Here is a 23637-nt window from a genome sequence, read left to right on the forward strand (position 1 = left end):
TAAAACAGTATCTTACAGTGACCCGATGATGTTAACACTTAGTCTACAGTCTTCACTTGGTGGGACAACGATGATTTGTTGCCTGGTGTTGGGTGCTAGAAGGTCACTGTATCACCTCTTAGACTGGCTGTGGCTCCCTACCAAGTCCGGAGAATGGAAGCTCAAGTTTTACCAGAGTCCCCAGTGTGAGAGACAGGATCCCTACCATTGGTGGTAAAGCAGGTTTAGAAAAAATAAATATAAAACACTCTTGCAGTTACTTCACACTCACAGCGGCTGTCAGGACTGCGGTGAAATATTTTCACTTGATCTGCACCTTGAATGGCTACTAGTACGTGTAAATGGCATATTATGTATATTATTATCCTGAGGAATGTTGAAGCAAATTGTGGGTATCGGGTGATGGAGGATGGTAGTGGGGGGGCCACCATTGTCCCCATTACTCGCATCAGGGCTGGAGACACTGGCCAGCTTGTGTGAGGTAAAGGTGTACTCTGTCACCTTTCTCAACCTAGTATATTGTAGGAGGAAGACAAGCAACGTTTAGAGGCGTGTGTGTGTGTGTGTGTGTGTGAGGGGTAGAAGTGCGTGCAGGAGAAGTGTTCAGGTAACCGTGAACGCCACTCCCACACATTCTTAATGAACACCTGTTGTTGTTGTTGTTGTTGTTGTTGTTGTTTTACATTCATTGCGGAGACGTTGAGGAAACCATCTTGCCCGTAGCCGCAGCGTGACTCGTTTAAGAAGTCCACCGCAATTCTGGTGAGTTTATCGTCCATTGTGCTCGTTAAACGTGACTCCCCATGTCCCGGAGTGGTAGCGCTGGTACTTGCAGGTACATTTAACTGCATACCTGGACCAGTATTGCCAGTCAATTTCCCCCTGTATCCCTGGTAAGGTACACCTGTATTTCCGTCTAGCTACTCTGATCACGCTGACGTCACTCTTCCAGTTATAACTCTGACGTCACACTTCCAGTTGGTGCCTTTTTTAGAATTTGTTAATGGCGGCTTTTGTCATCTGTTTTTTTATGATGAAAATATCTCATGTAAACCAAATGTACATCACTTATAAACCAAAGGTACATCACTTACAACATAAAATCACTCTAGACTTGGGTAGTTTACGCTTGAGAGGCTGACAACTTTTCCTTCCTCATCACGTTAACGGTGAACAGGTAACAACAGTCTTGGGGCAACAGTAATACTCTCAGATTTATTGGGACAATTATGATGGCCAGTAAAACCTACGTGTGTGTGTGTGTGTGTGTGTCTGTCTGTCTGTCTGTCTGTCTGTCTGTCTGTCTGTCTGTCTGTCTGTCTGTCTTTTTGTTGGTCCTCTACCGGTTAACCAGGTTCAAAGTTTACGAATAAAATTAGCATTTATTGAGATTGGCGACCTGTGTACAAGTGTGTAAGAGGGTGATCAGTTTGTACCTGTAGATGGATCAGTGTGTAAGAGGGTGATCAGTGTGTACCTGTAGATGGATCAGTGTGTAAGAGGGTGATCAGTGTGTACCTGTAGATAGATCAGTGTGTAAGAGGGTGCTCAGTGTGTACCTGTAGATAGATCAGTGTGTAAGAGGGTGATCAGTGTGTACCTGTAGATAGATCAGTGTGTAAGAGGGTGATCAGTGTGTACCTGTAGATAGATCAGTGTGTAAGAGGGTGATCAGTGTGTACCTGTAGATAGATCAGTGTGTAAGAGGGTGATCAGTGCTCAGTGTGTACCTGGAGATAGATCAGTGTGTACCTGTAGATAGATCAGTGTGTAAGAGGGTGATCAGTGTGTACCTGTAGATGGATCAGTGTGTAAGAGGGTGATCAGTGTGTACCTGTAGATAGATCAGTGTGTAAGAGGGTGATCAGTGTGTACCTGTAGATAGATCAGTGTGTAAGAGGGTGATCAGTGTGTACCTGTAGATAGATCAGTGTGTAAGAGGGTGATCAGTGTGTACCTGTAGATAGATCAGTGTGTAAGAGGGTGATCACTGTGTACCTGTAGATAGATCAGTGTGTAAGAGGGTGATCAGTGTGTGTACCTGTAGATAGATCAGTGTGGGGTGATCAGTGTGTACCTGTAGATAGATCAGTGTGTAAGAGGGTGATCAGTGTGTACCTGTAGATGGATCAGTGTGTAAGAGGGTGATCAGTGTGTACCTGTAGATAGATCAGTGTGTAAGAGGGTGATCAGTGTGTACCTGTAGATAGATCAGTGTGTAAGAGGGTGATCAGTGTGTACCTGTAGATAGATCAGTGTGTAAGAGGGTGATCAGTGTGTACCTGTAGATAGATCAGTGTGTAAGAGGGTGATCACTGTGTACCTGTAGATAGATCAGTGTGTAAGAGGGTGATCAGTGTGTAAGAGGGTGATCAGTGTGTAAGAGGGTGATCAGTGTTCAGCTATATCGCTCGTGGACGCATCATAGAAGTAAGATACCCGGGGCTGTGGTTGTCCCCAGGTGTCTCTCCCGAGTCTCTTGCACTGTAGTAAATATCTCGTGTAGATTTCGCGCTTCGAGCTTGTTCATTCATCCTTGACGTGGCGGTGGCGGCGGCAGTCTGACCGGTCTTAACAGATTTAAGCTGAGATATTGAGGAATGTAACTTTTAATCTTAGGAAGTGGCGTTTTTTGTAGAGGTAACAAACAGCTTCTGTGTAATGAAACTTATTCTGTTTGTGAGGGAGGTGAGGAGGGTGACATGGCTCCCACCACATCCCTCGGTACTTAACCTGTCTCGTCACCTAGAGTAATCCTAGCCAACCTAACCTAAACCAACCTAAACACTATATCCGTGGCTCATGCCTCAATAGACCATCAAACCTTAACTTGTTTTAGCTTTGCTTTGGTTAGAGTACACAGGCGGCGCGAGGAGCCTTATCTTATCAGTTGATATCAGGGAATATATCTGTAACAGGTAACACCCGTCCGGGAGTACAACCTTGGCATTCTCGTGATATAAATATGTTAACTCAGACGTGGCGGCGGCGTATCATTACACCGATTGCTGTATTATTATGAAGGAACACACCCACCCACCGTTGCTGGATATACTAGGTCCTGAGAAGTAGGGCAGGTCAGTCACAAGGGAAGGTAGACTGTTACAACTCAGGTGTGATTGCTCGTGGCTAGTTCAGTTCACCATCTTGGGGCGTGGACCAGGTTTCGGATTAGAGTTTTGTTCATTATTTTTTTTTCCAGTAACTGAACTGGAGGTGTGGGGACACATCATACTGCCAGTCTTAAGCTACAACACAGTATTTGAAGTTAAAATGGTGTCGAAATTGCCCCAAGACTCTGCCCTCAGAGTTTCGTCCTGTGAATCACCAAGGAATCTTTTAGTCAGGTTTCTTTTATCTCTCTTGACTCTTCTCCGCTTTCTAAGACACTACAAAAACATACGACAAGATTATACACTCGTCAGCTGGACACTGGTGGTAATACACAGGTGTGAGCTGTATTGATATTATCACAACATACTTGTATTTATACGTGCCCAGGCTTGGCTGTCTCAGAGATTGGAACGTTAAATCTTTCCCGTGAATGGTGATGTGAGGACGTAACTAAGTGATTCATCTCAGCATAAAGGTGGCGCCTATATTGCACAGGGAAATGTAATGAGGCACTACCGCGCCTATAGTCGTGTTGTTATATTCTTATGGGAGAAAAGAACCCTGGTTAAGGAACTGACTCCAGCTAATAGGACTCGTACACTGCACTACATCGCTGGTCTTTCCTCACCACCCCGCGTACAGATTACATCACACACCTTGCTGGCTTTTTTTTTCTTTACTCGAAGTTCCCATATTTTGTGCGTGTGTTGTGCGTTTGCATCGTTATGAGCTAATTTGGGGGCAATAACTATGCAGGATGGGGGGAGGGAAGGAGGAAGAGGGGGGAAGAGTTGTGAAGTACGTGCTGCATACTCCAAAACTCAACACTTTTTAGGCTGGCAGGTAAAAAGCATATATATATATATATATATATATATATATATATATATATATATATATATATATATATATATATATATATATATATATATATATATATATATATATATATATATATATATATATATATATATATATATATATATATATTGTGTGTGTGTGTGGAGGGGGGGGGTGCTCCTCCTTCAGCTAAAAAACAAATATTATTCAGTGTATTGTAAGTATTCTTTTTGTGTACTTCAGTATATGTGGATATCATTTATTGCCTCGTTCCGCACCCTGACGTCACCTACTGGCACGTTTGGAATTGTTGCCAGCTCTGGTATTTTATAACATGTTATGTACAGTAGGGGTCAAAAGTCTTGAACACATAGCAATATCTGGCGTCTACTTCTGAGTTATACATCTATGATTGGGATATACTAACAACACTACTGTCATCACATATTATGCCTGAACCACAAAATGGGATGAAATTCTCCTTAATACCTAAGATCTTCGGGTACTTACGTGTCAAATACTGTCAAGTGTTCAAGACTTGTGACCCCGACTGTACATTCCTGGTGCCACTTGCAAGTGAAACCTCTGTCTTTGTTGCGTCATTAACTGAAATGGAAAGTGTCTTCGGTGTTTTTGTTGAGGGACTCCTGTATCAGTGCTTGGTGCTGTGGACAGTGTCAGTGTATGGTGCTGTGGACAGTGTCAGTGTATGGTGCTGTGGACAGTGTCAGTGTATGGTGCTGTGGACAGTGTCAGTGTATGGTGCTGTGGGCAGTGTCAGTGTATGGTGCTTTGGACAGTGGCAGTGTATGGTGCTGTGGACAGTGTCAGTGTATGGTGCTGTGGACAGTGTCAGTGTATGGTGCTGTGGACAGTGTCAGTGTATGGTGCTGTGGACAGTGTGGTGCTGGTGTGGTGCTGTGCAGTGTATGGTGCTGTGGACAGTGCCAGTGTATGGTGCTGTGGGACGTTAGGTGTATGGTGCTGTGACAGTGTCTGTGTGTCAGTGTTGGTGCTGTGGACAGTGTCAGTGTATGGTGCTGTGGACAGTGTCAGTGTATGGTGCTGTGGACAGTGTCAGTGTATGGTGCTGTGGACAGTGTCGGTGTATGGTGCTGTGGACAGTGGCAGTGTATGGTGCTGTGGACAGTGGCAGTGTATGGTGCTGTGAACAGTGTCAGTGTATGGTGTTGTGGACAGTGGCAGTGTATGGTGCTGTGGACAGTGTCAGTGTATGGTGCTGTGGACAATGGCAGTGTATGGTGCTGTGGACAGTGTCAGTGTATGGTGCTGTGAACAGTGTCAGTGTATGGTGTTGTGGACAGTGGCAGTGTATGGTGCTGTGGACAGTGAGCCTCAGTGTACACAAGAAGGCAGTGCATCTGGTCCAACACTCGCCCGCCTTCACACCCGGCTGTATAGTCATTCACAGCTGGGTGTGCCGGTGGTGTCTCAGGCGGGAACCAACGACCCTTAGCACACAAGACCAAAGCTGTAAACACTGGACCTCCGCTAAAGAAATAGTGTATATTGTATACTTTTTTTTTTCATTTTATTTTTGTGTAATCGTATACAATATTTTCTCTATAATTTGGGGACATATTTGTAATGATACTTACATAGCTGGCGTCAACCGGTGTGACATTTGGAACTTTGGGCATCTTAATGTGTGGTGTATAATTATGGTGTCAGAGAAAGTGTACAGCTTTTATATGTTACCTGAGGTGGAAAGAGTTTATGTTCTCCGCCAGTACTTGGTGAAGGGGACAGTACCAGTGTTTAGTACAGTAGATTGTACCACAGTAGTGTTTATAATATACAGTGCCAGTGTATAGTTTGGTGGACAGTGCCAGTGTAGAGCAGATAGTATCAGTGTATACTGTACAGGTAGTGGCAGTTATTACGACTACTGATGGTGATGCTGTTGTGGGTGAGTGTGGTGTTGGCGATGCACTTGGTAATGGTATAGCGGGTAGTTGTTTATGGAAGAAATGTATTGTTTGGTGTATGGTGAGGTGTGTGGTGAGGTGTATGGTGAGGTGTATGGTGAGGTGTATGGTGAGGTGTGTGGTGAGGTGTATGGTGAGGTGTGTGTGTGTGGTTGTGTCACCTCGCGGCCGAGACACACCTGGTCGTCCTCGCCAGGTGAGACTATATTAACGATATGCAATTACCCCATAAATAACACCACGCCGCCGGCCGCCTCCCCAAATTATACGCCGATATTACTGTCCCACCTCCTGGGCTGTACCTCACTGTACCTCCTGGGCTGTACCTCACTGTACCTCCTAAGCTGTACCTCACTGTACCTCCTGGGCTGTACCTCACTGTACCTCCTGGGCTGTACCTCACTGTACCTCCTGGGCTTCACCTCACTGTACCTCCTGGGTTGTACCTCACTGTACCTCCTGTTGTACCTCACTGTACCTCCTAAGTGCACCTCACTGTACCTCCTAAGTTGCACTCACTGTACCTCCTGAGCTGTGCACCACTGTACCTCCTGGGCTGTACCACTGCCCTCCTGGGCTTCACCTCACTGTACCTCCTAAGCTGTACCTCACTGTACCTTGCACCACTGTACCTCCTGGGCACTCACTGTACCTCCTGGGCTGTACCTCACTGTACCTCCTGTACCTCACTGTACCTCCTGGGCTTCACCTCACTGTACCTCCTGGGCTGTACCTCACTGTACCTCCTGGGCTTCACCTCACTGTACCTCCGTCGGTCTGTAACACACTGTACCTCCCTCGGTCTGTAACATACTGTACCTCCCCCGGTAATGGTCGTCTTACACTGTACCGGGACACTAGTGGTAAAGAGTTTAGACCATAAATTATTAGCTAGATAATGGTGTCTTCATGTGACCTCTACACATTAAAAAAAATTAACTTTTGAGGATATTTTTATTTTAATATTTGTAAGCTATAGATACTAGGAGACTATTAAAGGTGATAATTACTTGAGTGCTGCTATTGGTGGTGTAGATCAGTAAGGGAGGTTGTCTCTTAGTGGTGTTGGACGGCAGGTGTCACATATCTAACATTATAATATGCCTGCTAGTGGGCTTACTACCAACCACTACTGCTATTGCTTCCACTCCTACTACTACTACTACAATTACTACTACTACTACTACTACTACTACTACTACTACTGTAATCTTCCAATGATGTTTTCTAGACACACTTTTTTCAGTCGTGTTCAATAAGCATAACGAAATCATCAGTTATAGTCAAGGTCATACAGCTTCTTGTCAAGTATCAGAGTAAACAATGTAAACAAAAATATATAGTCAGGAGATTAGCCCTATGACATGGTGTCGTGTCGCGTGATGATTAGGACGAGTCAGCGAGTGTGTGTGTGTGTGGTCACGGCACTCGGAGGCGGTGACGTCACTCAGGTGGTGCTGATGACGCCACCACCTTCACCCGGACATGATGACCATCTGTAATGACTCACCTGCACACCACCACTACCCCGCACACCTTGCTGTTCTCTACTGTGTGTGTGTGTGAGAGAGAGAGAGAGAGAGAGAGAGAGAGAGAGAGAGAGAGAGAGAGAGAGAGAGAGAGAGAGAGAGATTCCACCCTACCTCCACTGTGTCCCTCCGCTGCCTCTTATTCCTCTCACACAAACAAATATTTATTATATATTACTTTGACATTTGTAACCTGGCGGTGGACCTTGAGACGCCACACACACGATGGTAGAGACTATACACATAATACTAATAAGTATAGAAAATAAGTATACACCGATATACACGACCACATATTGTTGGCGGCTGTGGTACACCTTTCCATGACCTGCCCCACCCGAACCTGCTGGACCAACTAAACTGACCGATAAAAAAAAGGTTTACGTTATCAAGACGAAGAAACTTGGTGTGATGGCCAATTGTTTTGTTTTCATCTTTGATATTTTGATGGTGATTTTATTATTATTATTATTATTATTATTATTATTATTATTATTATTATTATTATTATTATTATTATTATTGAGATTTGTTCTTATTCTTGATTCAGTATTTCCATGTGGCCAGTCTCATTACTACCTGGGGTGGGGTGGAGGAAATGTTGGACGTAGGCTGTGTAGGGTGACAGCAGGTGCCACTTGCTGATAGGTCACCTCCCTCCCCTCCACAGGTATATATCACCGGGTCACACCTGTACCCCGGCCACACTCTTCACTATTATTATTATTATTATTATTATTATTATTATTATTATTATTATTATTATTATTATCATAGTATCATAATATTAAAGACCACACAAACATTTTGTGTGTGTGTGTGTGTGTGTGTGCCTCAGAGAGAGAGTTCGAAGGTATTATTATCGTTAGGATGTTGCCCTAAAGAACCACTACTTTCTTTTCTTCAAGTTGGTCTCAGTTCCTGTTTTATTCCACGAGCAACGGATAATGAGAAGCAGGTGGATCCCTGATATGTTGTGTGTTAGAGGAGTGTTTAAGGCGCACGTGTAGAGGGATTCCCAGGTGGTGTAAGCTGCAGCGCCACACAGGTGATTGAGTGGTGGGTCGGGAGGTCATGTTGACAACCTGTAGGGCGACACACATCCGCCTCACTCAGGGGACGCCTCTCAGCCCTTCCCCAAAACTTCCCTGCCAAATTTTGTCCTCGGCCCCGTGCCAGGCGCATACAATATCCGGGGCTTCCCCCAATAATTTCACATGATTAAAGCAGCAGAAAAAGTTGCCTCGTTTTGGCTAGCGAAGAACCGGTTCTTGAGGTGGCCAGCCTGCGGTCATTAACGCCATTGAGGAGGAGTTTTATAAAGCGACAACTAACTTATTTGTTTAGATATGTATTGATATTATGTTGTTTGGGAGGTTTAAGACTTTGTGTCGCAATAATTAAGGAAGACAAGCTGGCGATCGACTGCGTGAGTGGTGTGACGTCTTGCTTTGAGTTAGTGTGCCTACAGTCACCGTGTGTGTGTTGGAAGGTATAGGCAGTGTAAGAGACAGTACCGTATGTTAGTGTAGTGATTGATAACCTTATGACAACAGGTCTCTCTCTCTCTCTCTCTCTCTCTCTCTCTCCACTTCATTACGGGAAATATTTACCCACTTAGTGTCTATTCCTTCCATTAAGTAGAGATTGGTGATAGTGATTGTGGTTTTAGTTATTATAAATGTTAAATATGATATTAACTTTGGTTTTTGTTCTTGACAGGTACGTGACGTCAGAGATGTGAGTGTGTGTTGCTCCGGGCATGGTGAGTACATATCGTATAGTGTTATTGGAGAGGGGGAGCTGGCTTCCTCCCTCCCTCCCCCTCCCCCTCACTCCACCAACCCTCCACTATTTTAAGGTAACACAACTGATCTCGTATATACAGATGTTAATATAATAAGAAAAATACACTGGTGACTTGATTGTATGACTGTGTATTTATTGATTAACTCTGACAGGGAGTTCCGTTACCTCTCTACCATCGCGAGGCGCCACCTTCATCATATGGATATAGGAGTTACTGTACTTCTTATACCTGTATGTACCTGTAATGGCGTCTGTTATTTATTATTAATTAGAGAAGGGAGATGAAGGTAATGGTTATGAGTTGTCAGGGGTGTGTATGAGGAGGGTTGTGGGTAAAGTTGTGATACTGTGTGAGGCGTGGTGTGAGGAAGACAGTGTGTGAGGCGTGGTGTGAGGAAGACACTGTGAGGCGTGGTGTGAGGAAGACAGTGTGTGAGGCGTGATGTGAGGAAGACAGTGTGTGAGGCGTGGTGTGAGGAAGACAGTGTGTGAGGCGTGGTGAGGAAGACAGTGTGTGAGGCGTGGTGTGAGGAAGACAGTGTGTGAGGCGTGGTGTGAGGAAGACAGTGTGTGAGGCGTGGTGTGTGGGCCTGAGTAGCGGCACCCTCTGCTTATCGCTGACAGGTGGCTCCTCCGTGACCCGCCCCTCCGTCAACACCAATTTACCGCTCTGTCAGGTAACCACAGATGATGCTCGCCCTGCCCCTCTCATAAGTTGTAGCTGCCCCCACAAACACGCGTAGCCAGACGACCTTTTATCTAACCATTTAAATTACCTCCTGCCTACTGCCTACCCAATGAGGAAGTTGATGTGTGTGGGTTTTTTTTACAGAAAATAACTCCAGTTTTTTTTTGTTCTATTGACAGTACCTTATACGTTAACTATGAAGTTTTGCTGTAGTATTTGACTTTTACACAGCTACAAGTATGGTATCTGTAGTCTTATTTTCGTCTACGTAACTAGAGAGTTAACTTGTACGCTTCCTAACAAGGCTTCAGTGTGTGTGTGTGTGTGTGAGTGAATTAACAGTCAATAACTATATCCCATGAGTTATACAGAGAGGAAAAATAGATATTAATGCGAAAATTAAATGTCGAACCCAAGATTTTATGCCAGCGGTTACGAGGTGCCAAGATATACTGAGGTAGTGGTGGTGAGGTGAGGTGGGCAACAACCTTACACAGGTGTTAGGTGACCGTCTGACTCCCACAACAAAAGATCTTCCTGAAGGTGTTAATTAAGGTTTACAGAAAATTTTATTCACTGTGGTGTATATTATATGTTTTATACTTGATAACATCTCTTACTAATAATTATAGTTAAAATTAAAACATCTTTTGTATACGTGGTGGTTATGTATGTTTTAAAATGACCCTTGTATCTGATTGCCTTAGTTAAATACGGGTTAGTGAAGAATTCCTGAGAGCACAGTTGGTGACGACCTTGTCCACTGCTCTCGTCCACTCTACCTGTCTGCATCGTCACCTGTTTTATCACAATATTAATCCATTTCTTTTAATCGCTCTTAATTCATTTTCATTGATATTAATTGAAAATTTTAATTATCTCCGCCTCTCCCCGTGTTGTTGTGGTAAACGGGATGACAAAGCAAAACTGAGTTGGTGATTAGTCAGGATTACTTCACGAGGCTGGGTCGACGCCCCCTCCTGGTACCTCCCCTCTTCTCACTGCTGGTACTGTCCCATCCTCATACCAACACCACCTCCTCCTGGTACCTCCCTTCTTCTCACTGCTTGTACCGACTCCTCATTTTACCACTACCATCACCCCAATCACTGCTACTACCATTACCCTCACCACAACCAATATTACCCCCCACGCTACAATCCTCTTCCTCCTCAAGACCGCATAAAGCCACAGTGTCTAACCGAGTGGCAGTCTTACACAGCCACGTTCTGCACCTAATATCCACCATACTACACCCTACACAGCCACACACAGCCACACTACACCTCTACATAGCAACACCCTACTCAGTCACACACACTACACAGCTTCACACAACACGGCCATACACTACACCCAACACAGCCACACCCCCAATCATTACACCCTACACAGCTACACCCTACACAGCCACACACTACACCCAGCACAGTGGTCAGAATCTTCCCGGGTTGAGTGTCTGTGGGAGATACAAATTACCGTGCAGTTTGCTACATCACTAGGGAGCCATTCCGGGCGGCATTACGTCTCCACTTGCTCCCGGTTCCGCCGCTTCCCTCCCTCTACTTCTCTACAGTTATCTCGAGCTTAGTATTGTATTCAGTTTGTGCCTCGTGTAAAGTAGTTCATTATCGTCCACGGGTGTTGTTAGTGGCGCTTGTGTGATTGCTTGTGCTTCCGCTGGTGCCTGCGTCATTGCCGGTCCATATCCGTGGCTCAGGTTCTTCAACTTCCGGTCCCCTCTCTCTCTCTCTCTCAGGACTGACTGGTCCTCCTCTCGTCTCCCGACCATCCATCAGGTGGGCCACAAGTCAACCTTCACGTCATGATCTACCACATGTTTTCACAATACCTTCTTTTCCGTGGGTGATTGTTTCAGTGTCCTTTACCCTTGGTGACTGACGGCGTCGCTTCTAGTATAAGACGGGCGAGCGTGCGTTACCCTTTACCACACAAGAACATCACTGGAAGCAGAAGGTGGGTGGTGTTAGTGTCACACCCTCCAGAAGTGTAGCATCATCAGGTGGTGGGGGGTGGGGGGGGTGGGATATGACGCGGGAACGTCAGGTATGGTTGTATGCCACCCCTGACGGTGCTGCTGTGGACAGACAGACTGGGGGGATATCATCTTGGACCAGTTACTATTCCTGCCACACCAACTCCCGAGGCTGGTGATTGGCGCACAGCTGGACGTCGTACTCACCGTCCCAGCTTCCTGACGGTCCACTCATAAAAGAGGATCACTGTAGGCAGGAGGAGGGCGAACCTTCTGGCGTAGTTGCCCCAAAACATGATGTTGTTGTTGGGTTAAAAAGAAAATCTCTCGTGCTGTTTCTTAATGGTACGGGAGTTATTTTATGGGTGGTTCTTAAATAAATACCCCACAACTGTAGAAGTAAGACTACTACTGACTTGGGCTACCACACGAATATGTCGGCCAAACTCGCGTCCAAATTGCCCGGATACTCTGCTCTAATTGGACGCATTTGAGCGTTTCCAATTACGAGGCAAAGTCACTTAATAATCTTGGAGACTCGTGGCCCATCTAGGGAATTCCTTTCTGTTAAAAATATCTCCTTCCTTAGTCTCCTCAGCAAAACACAAACAGGGACCATGACTACACTGTATATATTACTCAACTAGTCACTCCTCTGTTACTTCCTATACCATCACTATTTATAGCAGCCCACACCTGACTGATAGCGTTCATCCCTCACCACCTAACACATTCCTGCAGCAGTAACTTTGTCAGGAGTCTCCAGTTCATTATCTCTGCCCAACACTGCGTCCAGCCAGTGTACATGTGTGGTGTGTATGTCTGTCTGTCTGTGCTTGTTTCTCTCTTTGAACCTGATTGTCTGTATCTGTTTGTTTACTTATTTGTTAATATAATTTGTACAAGTATGTACTGTATGTACAGTCTCGTTCAAGATTCTTCGAACACTGCTGGAGACAACTGGCAATTCTAGGTCGTTTGTTTGCTATAGTACGTAGTGAAAATTATGAATAAATGTAAAAGTGATCGGTGATTGGTTACTTAGTTCCCCGTTGCTTAATTTAATGGTTGGGCTTTGTTGTTTCGTATTATATAAACAAACGGCCTTGAGTTGCCAGCAGTGTTCGAAGAATCTTGAACGAGACTGTACATGTGTGTGTACATATATAAATAATGGGTAGGTATTTGCCCTGTGGGTAAGTCAGCTGTGTCCGTGATGGTTGTGTCGAGTCTGCTGCTGCCAGCCTATAAATAAATATGAAACATGGTGTTCATTTGTCTGCAGCAGGGGAGCAATCCTGGAGGTGGTGAGCCACGAGGGAGGTGTTGATACAGGTTGTTCAGGAGTACAACTTGTATTATTCATTGTAGTTGTTGTTGAACACTGTGGAGGGTGGGGGTACTAAGGCTGGCGGTGTATTTTTAGTCTTTGATGTTCGATATTGATGGTGTATGATGACTGAGGAGGCAGTTTGAGCCAGAAGATGGTGGCATAGACGTGTTGGCGGAGGAGCCGGTGGTAACTGGCAGGTGTTATGACCAGTGCTAGTGACAGTCCAGCCTATTATAAGAAAGCAAAAGTACCTCGCGGCCACCACGTCACCCCCTGGTGACCACAGCTGCCGCTCATCCACCACTTACAACAGTACAAGTCATGCTCCCCTCTGGCGTGTCCCAGGCCTCGCTCCCTAGGTCTTGGTAACACCACACGTCCCTACCACATTAGTTACTTCGCTCACCGCCACCAGTGAAGCTAAACTTGTTATTAAACAGCTATGGTTGACTTGGGTAGTCGGGATATGTACTGTTATATCTAATAGAGCACAGGAGTATATAAGATCCCTTGCCAGTAATACGTGATCGTAGCGTAAGGTAGCATGGAAGGTATTAGTAAATCATATTTTGTCGGGTCGATAACGACTTTTGATACTTTTGGTGTTGGTGAAAGTGGTGATGGGTGGTTGTATAGCCATAATAGGCGGGATACATGAATGGGAGGCTGGGATGGTGGCGGCGTGTGTCGGGTAGGGTGGTGAGCACAGCAGCTTGCCTGCATGTACACCTCCTAACGAGGGCGCTACACTACTCGCCTTCCTCTACCACAGAGAAGGACTAGACTTGACGTTCTGACACAGTTCTTGGCTGTATCAGCACGTGAGTGAAGAATCAAATTGTAGGATAGCAAAGACTAAGAGGAACCAGGGGAGGAAATAAAGGGAGGGCGTCAGTTTTGGAGGTTGCGTAGGGCAATGAGATGCTGGGAAAGTGTAGGGTTGGTGCGGACATTTTTATAACTGGTGGTGAAGCTGTCGTGAACGGGAAAGGGGTGTCCGGAGGCCTGATGGATGATGTTGGACGATGACTGGTAAAGTTGGCCGAGATGTGCTGTCTTCACCGTGTACTGGAGAACGTCAAGGACACTACTTCCTGCTACACACCTGGGAAAGGAGCAAGACGACGGCAGCTGTCACCCAAAAGAAGAACCGTTTACGTGGTGTTGACAGTGTTACGGAGGGCTGGAAGGAACAAGATGGAACGAGGGGATGCTTGGGGGCCGGTGATGGTGTGGAGACGTCAGCGACATGACGGATGAGGGTGGCGACAATAAGGGCTTATTACGTGCGTATTAGTAGGTCTTCTGTCCCTCCCCTGCTGCCTGCCCCTCCCCTCTGCTACCTGCCCCTACCACTGTCCCTCCCCCCTGCTACCTGCCCCTACCACTGCCCCTCCCTCCTGCTGCTTGATCCCACCACTGCCTACCTGGTCCCTGCCCCTGCTGCTTGACTCCACCACTGCCCCTCCCTCCTGCTGCGTGCTCCTACTACTGCCCCTCCCTCCTGCTATCATCACTATCACCACCACCAATATCTCCACCACCTTCCCACCACCGCGCTTAAAACCATCACCTCCTGGGAAACAAAATAGAACAAATCAGTAACTTCATAACAGTTTCATATAGAAAGAGAAGCAACATTTTAATTCACGTCAGGAATGAATAACTAATTTTAATGGAAGAAAAAATAAAGAGCGTTTGGTTGGAAGGTGAAGCTTGACTATGAAAGCGTGTGAGTGTTTGCCGCGCCTCACCACCAGGGACTTCAAGAACCTGTACGTTAGGCAACAGGATGAAAGTTGGCCCGTTATTTCCTCAACACTTTTATAATAACAGTTTTATTTTGCTCCGGTCGAACCCACATGGCGAAAGTTGGACATAAGGATCACTCTGTGTGTGTGTGTGTGGCGGCGGCATCCTCTACTACCGTAACCTCGATAATCAAGTTTTTACGAGTTGCCTCCACATGCCGGTTGCAACCAGATTTGTCACCCCAAAAGAAAAACCCGAGATAACTTTAAACAAATCCAATTCACCGTGCACTATTTTTTTTTTTGTTCATTTGGAGTTTGACATTTAAGAAATGTTATATGTAATCAGAAATGGAATAATTCATTTATCGACAACATTTATTAGTTACGAAAAAAAAAAAAACACTCGGGCACCTGTTTTAAGAAAATCCAATAACGAGTTAGTTCATTTAATGGTTGACTTTCATCAGACGTTGTATATAATTGGTGTCTAAGATGTAAGTCGAGCTCGGTTAAGTTTTACTGTTTAAAAAAAATAGTGCTTTCTCTAATGTTCAATCTCTCTCTCTCTCTCTCTCTCTCTCTCTCTCTCTCTCATTACATTTTTAACATTTTAGAGTTTTAATCTGAAATATGAAGCGACTGGCATTCAGGGATTTCAATGCGACAACAGCGAGGTATCTAAACAGAGCTGCCTTGGTGGGTGTTATGTGTTCACTGTACAAGTCATCCTCACAAGATCATCTTACACTTACTTATATTCCCTTAATTTATTTACCTGCATCGCGAGGGTTACCATACCTTTAATTACAGGTAAGGACTATTCTCACCGACACCATAAACTTTACCGTGCTGGACAGAGGTTAACCAGTTTATTTTCGTCGCTTTCATTTCATCGTGATTATTTCTGAGGGTTTGTTCATCCCTTATTTATTTATTTATTTATTTATTTATTTATTTATTTATTTATTTATTTATTTATTAAAGAGGAGACGGGAACGGCAGCAAGTAGTATTTTTGATTAACTTTGTGATAGAGGTTGTGGGTATGATAAAATTCACTTACGTAGAAGACAGGAAGGTTATCTACAATGCACAACACTTTTTAGAAACTGTACGACGTTGTCAATATTTAGTATCATTATGAGTACGGTAAATAATGTTGTTTTCAGTATGGTAGGAATTTATTTTACCTTGGTGGTGGTGGGGAGTTATGCCAGTTCTCCTAGTTAACTGTGTAGGTTCGTGGACTGTTAAGAGTGTCAAGAATAAACCCAGTGTTGAGGCAGTCTTTAAAAAAAACTGGAGTTGTGTACAGCCAATCAAGCTTGACTTAAGGGTGTGAGGTGAGATACGCAAGCCAAAAAAGATAACATCTTAAAGAAAATTTTGTATTACATTCATATATGTTGTAATTAAATGATTGTTCATTATTTTAAGCTGTTATTTTTTCTATTACATTTACATGCTTTTAGATTAATTGATTTCATATTATTATTATTATTATTTTTTTGTTAGGTTGATGGGCAGGGAGGAAGGGTAAAGGCAGGTTAATGTGTGAGAAGGAGAGGTGTGTTTCGGGAGATATTCTTGGCTGACCTACTCACAAGGAGCTGCTTATTATCTTTCAAGCTCTCTTAGACCCGTTGAGCTTCTCCCGCACCCCCACCTCTGTAATCAAGTAAATACCTCGGCTCTTTTTACTTTTCATGCTCCGCTGACTCCACTTTTGTCTTTCCTGTGGTGGGGAGGGGGAGGGGGGACTTTATAATCCAATATTGTATGACTGTTATTGGCTTGTGTAGGTGAAGACAGCGGTATCGTGTGGACAGTAATATTCTAGGAAGCTAACTTAACTTCACCATCTTTTGTTGGGTTGAGAATATGTCTGTGTGGGAGCCATACTGTGAGGTCATTGAGATAGAAGAGTGTTTGTGTGTTTGTTAAGGTATAGACTGGAGGGCAGAGGGTAACTATACAGCAGTTTTTGACGTTAATGAGGATACGTGAACTGTCAATGGGTGGTGGGTGAGGGTGGCCACTATCCCACTCCCCCACTCATCATCAACATCCCACTCCTCCACTCACCAATATCCCACTCATCACCATCATCCCACTCCTCCACTCACCAATATCCCACTCATCACCAACATCCCACTCATCACCAACATCCCACTCATCACCAACATCCCACTCATCACCATCATCCCACTCCTCCACTCACCAACATCCTACTCCTCTAGTGCTCTCCTGACGAGTCTGTGAACACCGTTATTTATAGTCAAACAGGAAAAACTTTAAAACATAACTTAATACAAAAAATACGAAACTAGAATATGTTGTTTTGCATCCTTTTAGTATCAAGGAACAAATGCTTGTATGTTGTGATGGATGACTCTGAGTAGCGTGTCTCACGGCGCGGTGTGTGCCACCTGCCCCTGACCTGACTGATGGATACGTGGGGTTGTCTAGGTGGGCCGACATTTGCGTCCAGGCTTCAGGTATCCGGTGCATACTGCTTCATGACCATTTTTTGTTGAGTAAAGAAACCTTTCTCCAACCTAGGACTGTATATTTCTTCGTCACTATCAGCACCCTTTTAGTTACACCGTGGTTGCTTTCTTTGTGGTTAAAGCACCACCACCACCCGGAACAATGCAAGGGTGGCCGTTTGTGGTAGAGGCCATTCCCTCCCCTCGGCACACGTACTACATGCCTTGATTATTTTAGAGAAACGTTGCCGTTGTTATTTCTGGCTGGCTGCCTGCCCATTACTTTAAGTACTGTAATTATGGATTTTCCAGAAGGAAGCCTGGGAAACGGCTAGCGTCTCTGGGAGTCTCTTAGTGACTGGCAGGCGAAAAAAAATGTGTGAATGTATCGAGGCGCGATAGTGCACTTTCTCTCAGTCAAACAGTTTTTTGGCAGGAGTCGGGTAATGATGGTGCTCATCTCGCCGCACCAACTTTCAACTGCTTTTATGAGATCGTGCACGCATGCCTCGTATGCCAGGACTCGTTGCTGTCATTGCTAACTCCTCCCAGCTTATCAGAGGAATTCTTCTCCAACATTACAAAAATAAGTGATCGTGATCATAATAACTGAAATTTGACAATAATCAGAAAGTTACCTTTGACGGCCCCGGGCCGCTCACAGCAACAAAACCTGAGGGGCCTTATATTTTGCCATTATTGATAGAATTTATTGATTGCTGAATTCGTCTGAAATCCACTTACAGAGTTTGGTTAAAATCCTTCGTTTTTTTTGTTGGATTTATTGTGTTCACAGCTGCCTGACGCCCGGACGGACACCTGGAGATACAGACAGAAAGTATGTATCCCTGTCTCCCTCTCCTGGGGCGACGGGGAACAACAATACAGATGCAGTATTTTTCTTGTGTTGGCAGTATCTTAGAGGTGAGGAGGACAGGCAGGCAGGCGACACCACCGTGAACCACTGCGCTGGTCCCTCCTTTCCTCTTGGTTCTGATTACCTTAATGTTTCTTCCCTAGCTGGGGATAAGTGAGGTAGTCTCTCCTCACCGTGCCGCAGCTTACATCACCTTGTAGGGTGTATTCACATATCAGTTCAAGAAAAAAAACCACACGAGTCTTCCAGAATGTAGGAGCTGGTTATTAGAGCCACAGGCACGTGGGCCGGCCCGCCACGCACCTGCCTGCACCAGGTACTGTAGTGCCACAGCAAAAGTAGCGTAGGCGTCGTGACTCGTGTCTGGGATGGTAATGAGTTGTTGTGACGCGTGTGTTGTGGTCGAGGATAAGTGAGCCGCACTTTTTGTGTGGCGTCAGTCAGGAGGCGGCCACCACCTTCACACTTGACACTAAACGGCTCCACCACCATCACGCAACCTCGGCACCCCTCCGCCCTTACTGCCCTCTACCTCCCCCGCTCAACCCTGCCCCGCCCCGCTCCGTCCTTTTACATCCTAACAGCCCTCACGCTTAGCTCGGACCATCAAAACATAAGTTCAACACTGCCGTGGTCTCCCAGAGGTAGTAAGACCATTACATAAAAACAACCCAACGTGAACAGTCAAAGGCGCCTTACGTTCCCCTGCATTTTATAATGACAAGTTGAAGAAAGCTACGATAAACGAAGTTTCGTCCATCGTCTGCCAGCATTGGCACCTTTACGGTACAGACGTTAGTTTTGAGTATAACAGGTGTGGGATACGGTTGGCGGGCGGTGAGACAGACAAGCGGCCGTGTGTGTGTGGCCGCCTCTAGCCAGATTTACGAGGGGACTCTCCCTGGGGGTTGTGGGCTTAATTGGTGCCACCACTACCAGCAGTCACAACACTGTGGGAAGACGCGTGTTACCTGTCACCCACACTCACCATCATTCCCGACCCGCTGTACTTACCTCACCACACTGCCACAAGCCTCTCACCTTCCACTTGTAAAAGATATTTTAGTGTGATAGGCTGTTTGTTTCATGGAACAGGAGACTAAATCTTTGCTTGTGTGTATATTTGTTTGCACACATTTATTAACTCAAGGTGTACGGAGCCTAATTCGTACCCCCACCGCCACTGGACCCTCCTTCAACATTCGGCTTCACTTGGTATTGATAATAAAACTGCTGTGTTTTATTTTTGCTTTATTAGTACCAACATATTTTTAAGAGAGAAACTTGTGTCTATTAGATTGTGAGAGTTATCCGTATTTTTGGTTTCCTCTCAGTAACGGTGTCAGAAGGTGTATATTACTGTTCTCAGTCCTCACTCACTCTGCAAGCTGGATATTTCGCTCTCGCTAAGACATTAATGGTAAGACTTGTTTGCATGAGAGTACATGATAATTCTGCCTTCCATTGACCACTTATCTCGACTTACCGGTGAAATTAGTGGCGTGTAGCTCCTCGTTATCACTTCCCGGAGGAACTGCTTGCTTACTTGCCACTCAGACTGACCTAAATCACTTAAGCGGGTGTGTGTGTGTGTGTGTGTGGAGGAAATCTGTAACAACCACGCCACCCTCATGTGCCACAGTCACCCACACCTTATTCATCCACTTCATCAACCACAGTCACCCACACCTTACACATCCATCTCACCCACCACAAACACTTGACCTACCACAATCTTTCACACGTACTACCACAACAACATCCACAACTACCACAATCCTATCGCTAGATTTACCAGTCCCCAACCTACCTCAACGACCCGCCAGGTGTCTACAGCAGGCGTGTCTCAGCGCGATCCCTTCACACACACACACACACACACACACGGGGAGGAAGGTGGGGAGGGGTGGGGGGGCAAAACATGGAGTACCAGCCAGCAGTTTTTCGTTTTAACTGGTAATTTTACACCGTTACAATGGCCAGTGAGGAGGAGAGGCCGAGGTGTAGGAGGAGGAGGAGGAGGAAGAGGGGGGTAAAGGAAGATGGAGAAGAGTTCGAGAGAGGATGGTGAGGAGGAAGAGGGGTAAGAGAAGATGGGGAAGAGTTAGTAGGAGAAGGAGGAGTTAGTGAGAGGATGGTGAGGAGGAAGAGGGGTAAGAGAAGATGGGGAAGAGTTAGTAGGAGAAGGAGGAGTTAGTGAGAGGATGGTGAGGAGGAAGAGGGGTAAGAGAAGATGGGGAAGAGTTAGTAGGAGAAGGAGGAGTTAGTGAGAGGATGGTGAGGAGGAAGAGGGGTAAGAGAAGATGGGGAAGAGCAGGAGAAGGAGGAGTTAGCGAGAGGATGGGGAAAGAGAAGTGGTGTGTGTGTGTGTGTGTGTGTGTGTGTGTGTGTGTGTGTGTGTGTGTGTGTGTGTGTGTGTGTGTGTGTGTGTGTCTGTGTGTGTGTCTGTGTGTGTGTCAGCAGACCATAGGATACGGGCATGGGAAACACGCAAACACTACACTCCACCTGATCCAATACTCTCCTGTCAACTCCTGATATTCAGCTGCACCTCGTCAGCTCTGTACTCACTCCACTCCCTCGTCAACTCATAATTCGTTGCACCTCGCCAACTCAATACTCGCTGCACCTCGCCAACCTCAGCATTCGCCACCTCGCCAACTCAGTACCCGGGCTGCACCTCGCCAACTCAGTACTCGCTGCACCTCGTCAACCTTCCGCTAACACTAGCTGCACTCTCGTCAGCTCCCACCACTCCACCTCGTCAACTCATCGCCGTTGCACCTCGCCAACTCAATACTGCACCTCGCCAACTCACCCGCTGCACTCCGTCAACTCAATACCGCTGCACCTCGCCAACTCAGTACCCGCTGCACTCGCTGCCAACTCAGTACTCCGCACCTCGCACGCTGCACTCGCCAACTCAGTACTCGCTGCACCTCGCCAACTCAGTACCCGCTGCACTCGCCAACTCAGTACCCGCTGTACCTCGTCAACTCAATACCGCTGCACTCGCCAACTCAGCACCCGCTGCACCTCGTCAACTCAATACTGCTGCACCTCACCAACTCAGTACCCGCTGCACCTCGCCAACTCAGTACCCGCTGCACCTCGCCAACTCAGTACCCGCTGCACCTCGTCAACTCAATACTCGCTGCCTCGCCAACTCAATACTCGCTCGCCAACTCAGTAATCGCTGCACCTCGCCAACGCATTTCTACACTCGCGAAGCTCAGTACTCGCTGCACCTCGCCAACGCATTACTCTACACCTCGCCAGCTCAGTACTCGCTGCACCTCGCCAACGCATTACTCCCTACACCTCGCCAGCTCAGTACTCGCTGCACCTCGCCAACGCATTACTCTACACCCGCCAGCTCAGTACTCGCTGTACCTCGTCAACTCAATACTGCTGCACTCGCCAACTCAGTACCCGCTGCACTCGTCAACCTCAATACTGCTGCACCTTCAGTACCCGCTGCACCTCGCCAACTCACCCGCTGCACTCGCCAACTCAGTACCCGCTGCACCTCGCCAACTCAGTACCCGCTGCACCTCGCCATCTCAGTACCCGCTGCACCTCGTCACCTCGCCAACTCAATACTCGCTGCACCTCGCCAACGCATTACTCTACACCTCGCCAGCTCAGTACTCGCTGCACCTCGCCAACGCATTACTCTACACCTCGCCAGCTCAGTACTCGCTGCACCTCGCCAACGCATTACTCTACACCTCGCCAGCTCAGTACTCGCTGCACCTCGCCAACGCATTACTCTACACCTCGCCAGCTCAGTACTCGCTGCACCTCGCCAACGCATTACTCTACACCTCGCCAGCTCAGCTCTTCCTAACCCTGGCTTAACTAAAGTAGGTTACCTGGTCACGAGGGGGGGGGGGTTAACTCTGAATTAGTAGGAGTTGGAGACGAAGTAGTGGTGATGGTGGTGGGAGTGGTGATCATGGTGGGAGTGGTGATGGTGGTGGTAGTGGTGATCATGGTGGGAGTGGTGATGATGGTGGTAGTGGTGGGGAGAGTAATCTTGGACACGAAACCAAACTTAATAATTAACCCAGCCCAACCCAGCACTACCCCCAACCTAATCTACCCGAAGCTTAACGTTCCCCTAACCTAATCTAACCTAACCTAACCTAACCTAACCCAACCTAACCCAACCTACTCCTAACAAGAACGAAACCCGATTGGGGATTAGGGATTATTGTTCTCTGCATAGTGCTAGTTAATGGTGACGTTAATAATTTATTTTTCTTATTAAAAAAAAAGAACGTCGAATTGTTCTCGACGTAAATAAAAGAATAGTGTCGATCTTGGAATCAGAGTCTAGGTGTCGTTGGTAGTCGAGCCAACCATGACGCCCTGCAAGTTCGGTACACAAGTATGTTTTGAGAACTGGGGCTTAATGACAGTGTTTGTAAAGGATAGGTTCTTGTGTGTGAGTGTGTGTGTGAGTGTGATATGTTGTGTTTACCGTCACACGCTGTCCTGGGATACAAAAAGATCCATAAGAAGATCTTAATTAATTTTCGTTGACAGAAGGAACACGCAAGGAACCTCAACTGGATGAATGTCAAAGGTTTATGCGTGTGATTTTTTATTTTATTGTAAACGTCTCTGAAAGGGGAGAGGTGGAGCTGAAAGCATAATGGTTCTGCCGACCCGAAAACAAACATACCAAGAAATGGTTTAGAAGCTGAGGCAGGGCGTGTGTAGTGCAGCGCGTGCAGGGAGACGGATGTAGCGGTCAACCACTAAGTGTCCTCCTCACTTGACACAAACGCACTTTACTGCTGGCCATCGTATTGGAACTAGATTGGAAAGTTTGTTGTCGAGGGAAGGGAAGACAAGGCTGAAGGATGGTGGAGATCGACGTGTGACCGTAGACAGTTTGTACCGGAGTGTCTGGACGTACGGATGGTTAATCACAGACGACCTGGCTTTGTGTCTGAGAAGTACACTACTGAGAACTGGCCTGGGGTTAAAGTGATGTAAGAAGAAGCTTCTAACAGTTGTACAGACTAGACCTTCACCTCTGAGATTACAGGATACGATCAGGTTCCTTCACAACATGCGCTTAAGTATATCAGGGCACAGAAGTGGTTAATTGTATTTTGTTATTATTATTATTATTATTATTATTATTATTATTATTATTATTATCATCATCATTATTATTATTGGTTAAGGCTTAAGGCAGTCAGATTGTGTTAGTGAGGGGGGGGGGAGGGGCGGTTGGACAGAGTGG

The 23637-nt window shown here is 46.1% G+C and overlaps 1 protein-coding gene across 1 annotated transcript; it reads left to right on the forward strand.

Moving 5' to 3' along the window:
• The first annotated feature begins 14283 nt into the window (after positions 1 to 14283).
• On the forward strand, positions 14284 to 22982 carry LOC121870836. Its single transcript, XM_042372801.1, has 3 exons — positions 14284 to 14482; positions 21021 to 22243; positions 22929 to 22982. The coding sequence occupies exons 1-3, from the start codon at positions 14284 to 14286 to the stop codon at positions 22980 to 22982; spliced, it is 1476 nt and encodes a 491-aa protein (XP_042228735.1).
• Positions 22983 to 23637: the final 655 nt, after the last annotated feature.

The sequence above is a fragment of the Homarus americanus genome, unplaced genomic scaffold, assembly GCF_018991925.1.
Source record: "Homarus americanus isolate GMGI-L3 unplaced genomic scaffold, GMGI_Hamer_2.0 scaffold26022, whole genome shotgun sequence".
Lineage (NCBI taxonomy): Eukaryota > Metazoa > Arthropoda > Malacostraca > Decapoda > Nephropidae > Homarus > Homarus americanus.

Coding starts and splice junctions, on each gene's coding strand:
- LOC121870836 (XM_042372801.1), top strand. CDS start 14,284: ATGACTGGTAAAGTTGGCCGAGATGTGCTGTCTTCACCGTGTACTGGA. Junction 14,483..21,020: donor GAGGGGATGCTTGGGGGCCG/GTGATGGTGTGG, acceptor CGCCAACCTCAG/CATTCGCCACCTCGCCAACT. Junction 22,244..22,928: donor CTAACCCTGGCTTAACTAAA/GTAGGTTACCTG, acceptor TTTCGTTGACAG/AAGGAACACGCAAGGAACCT.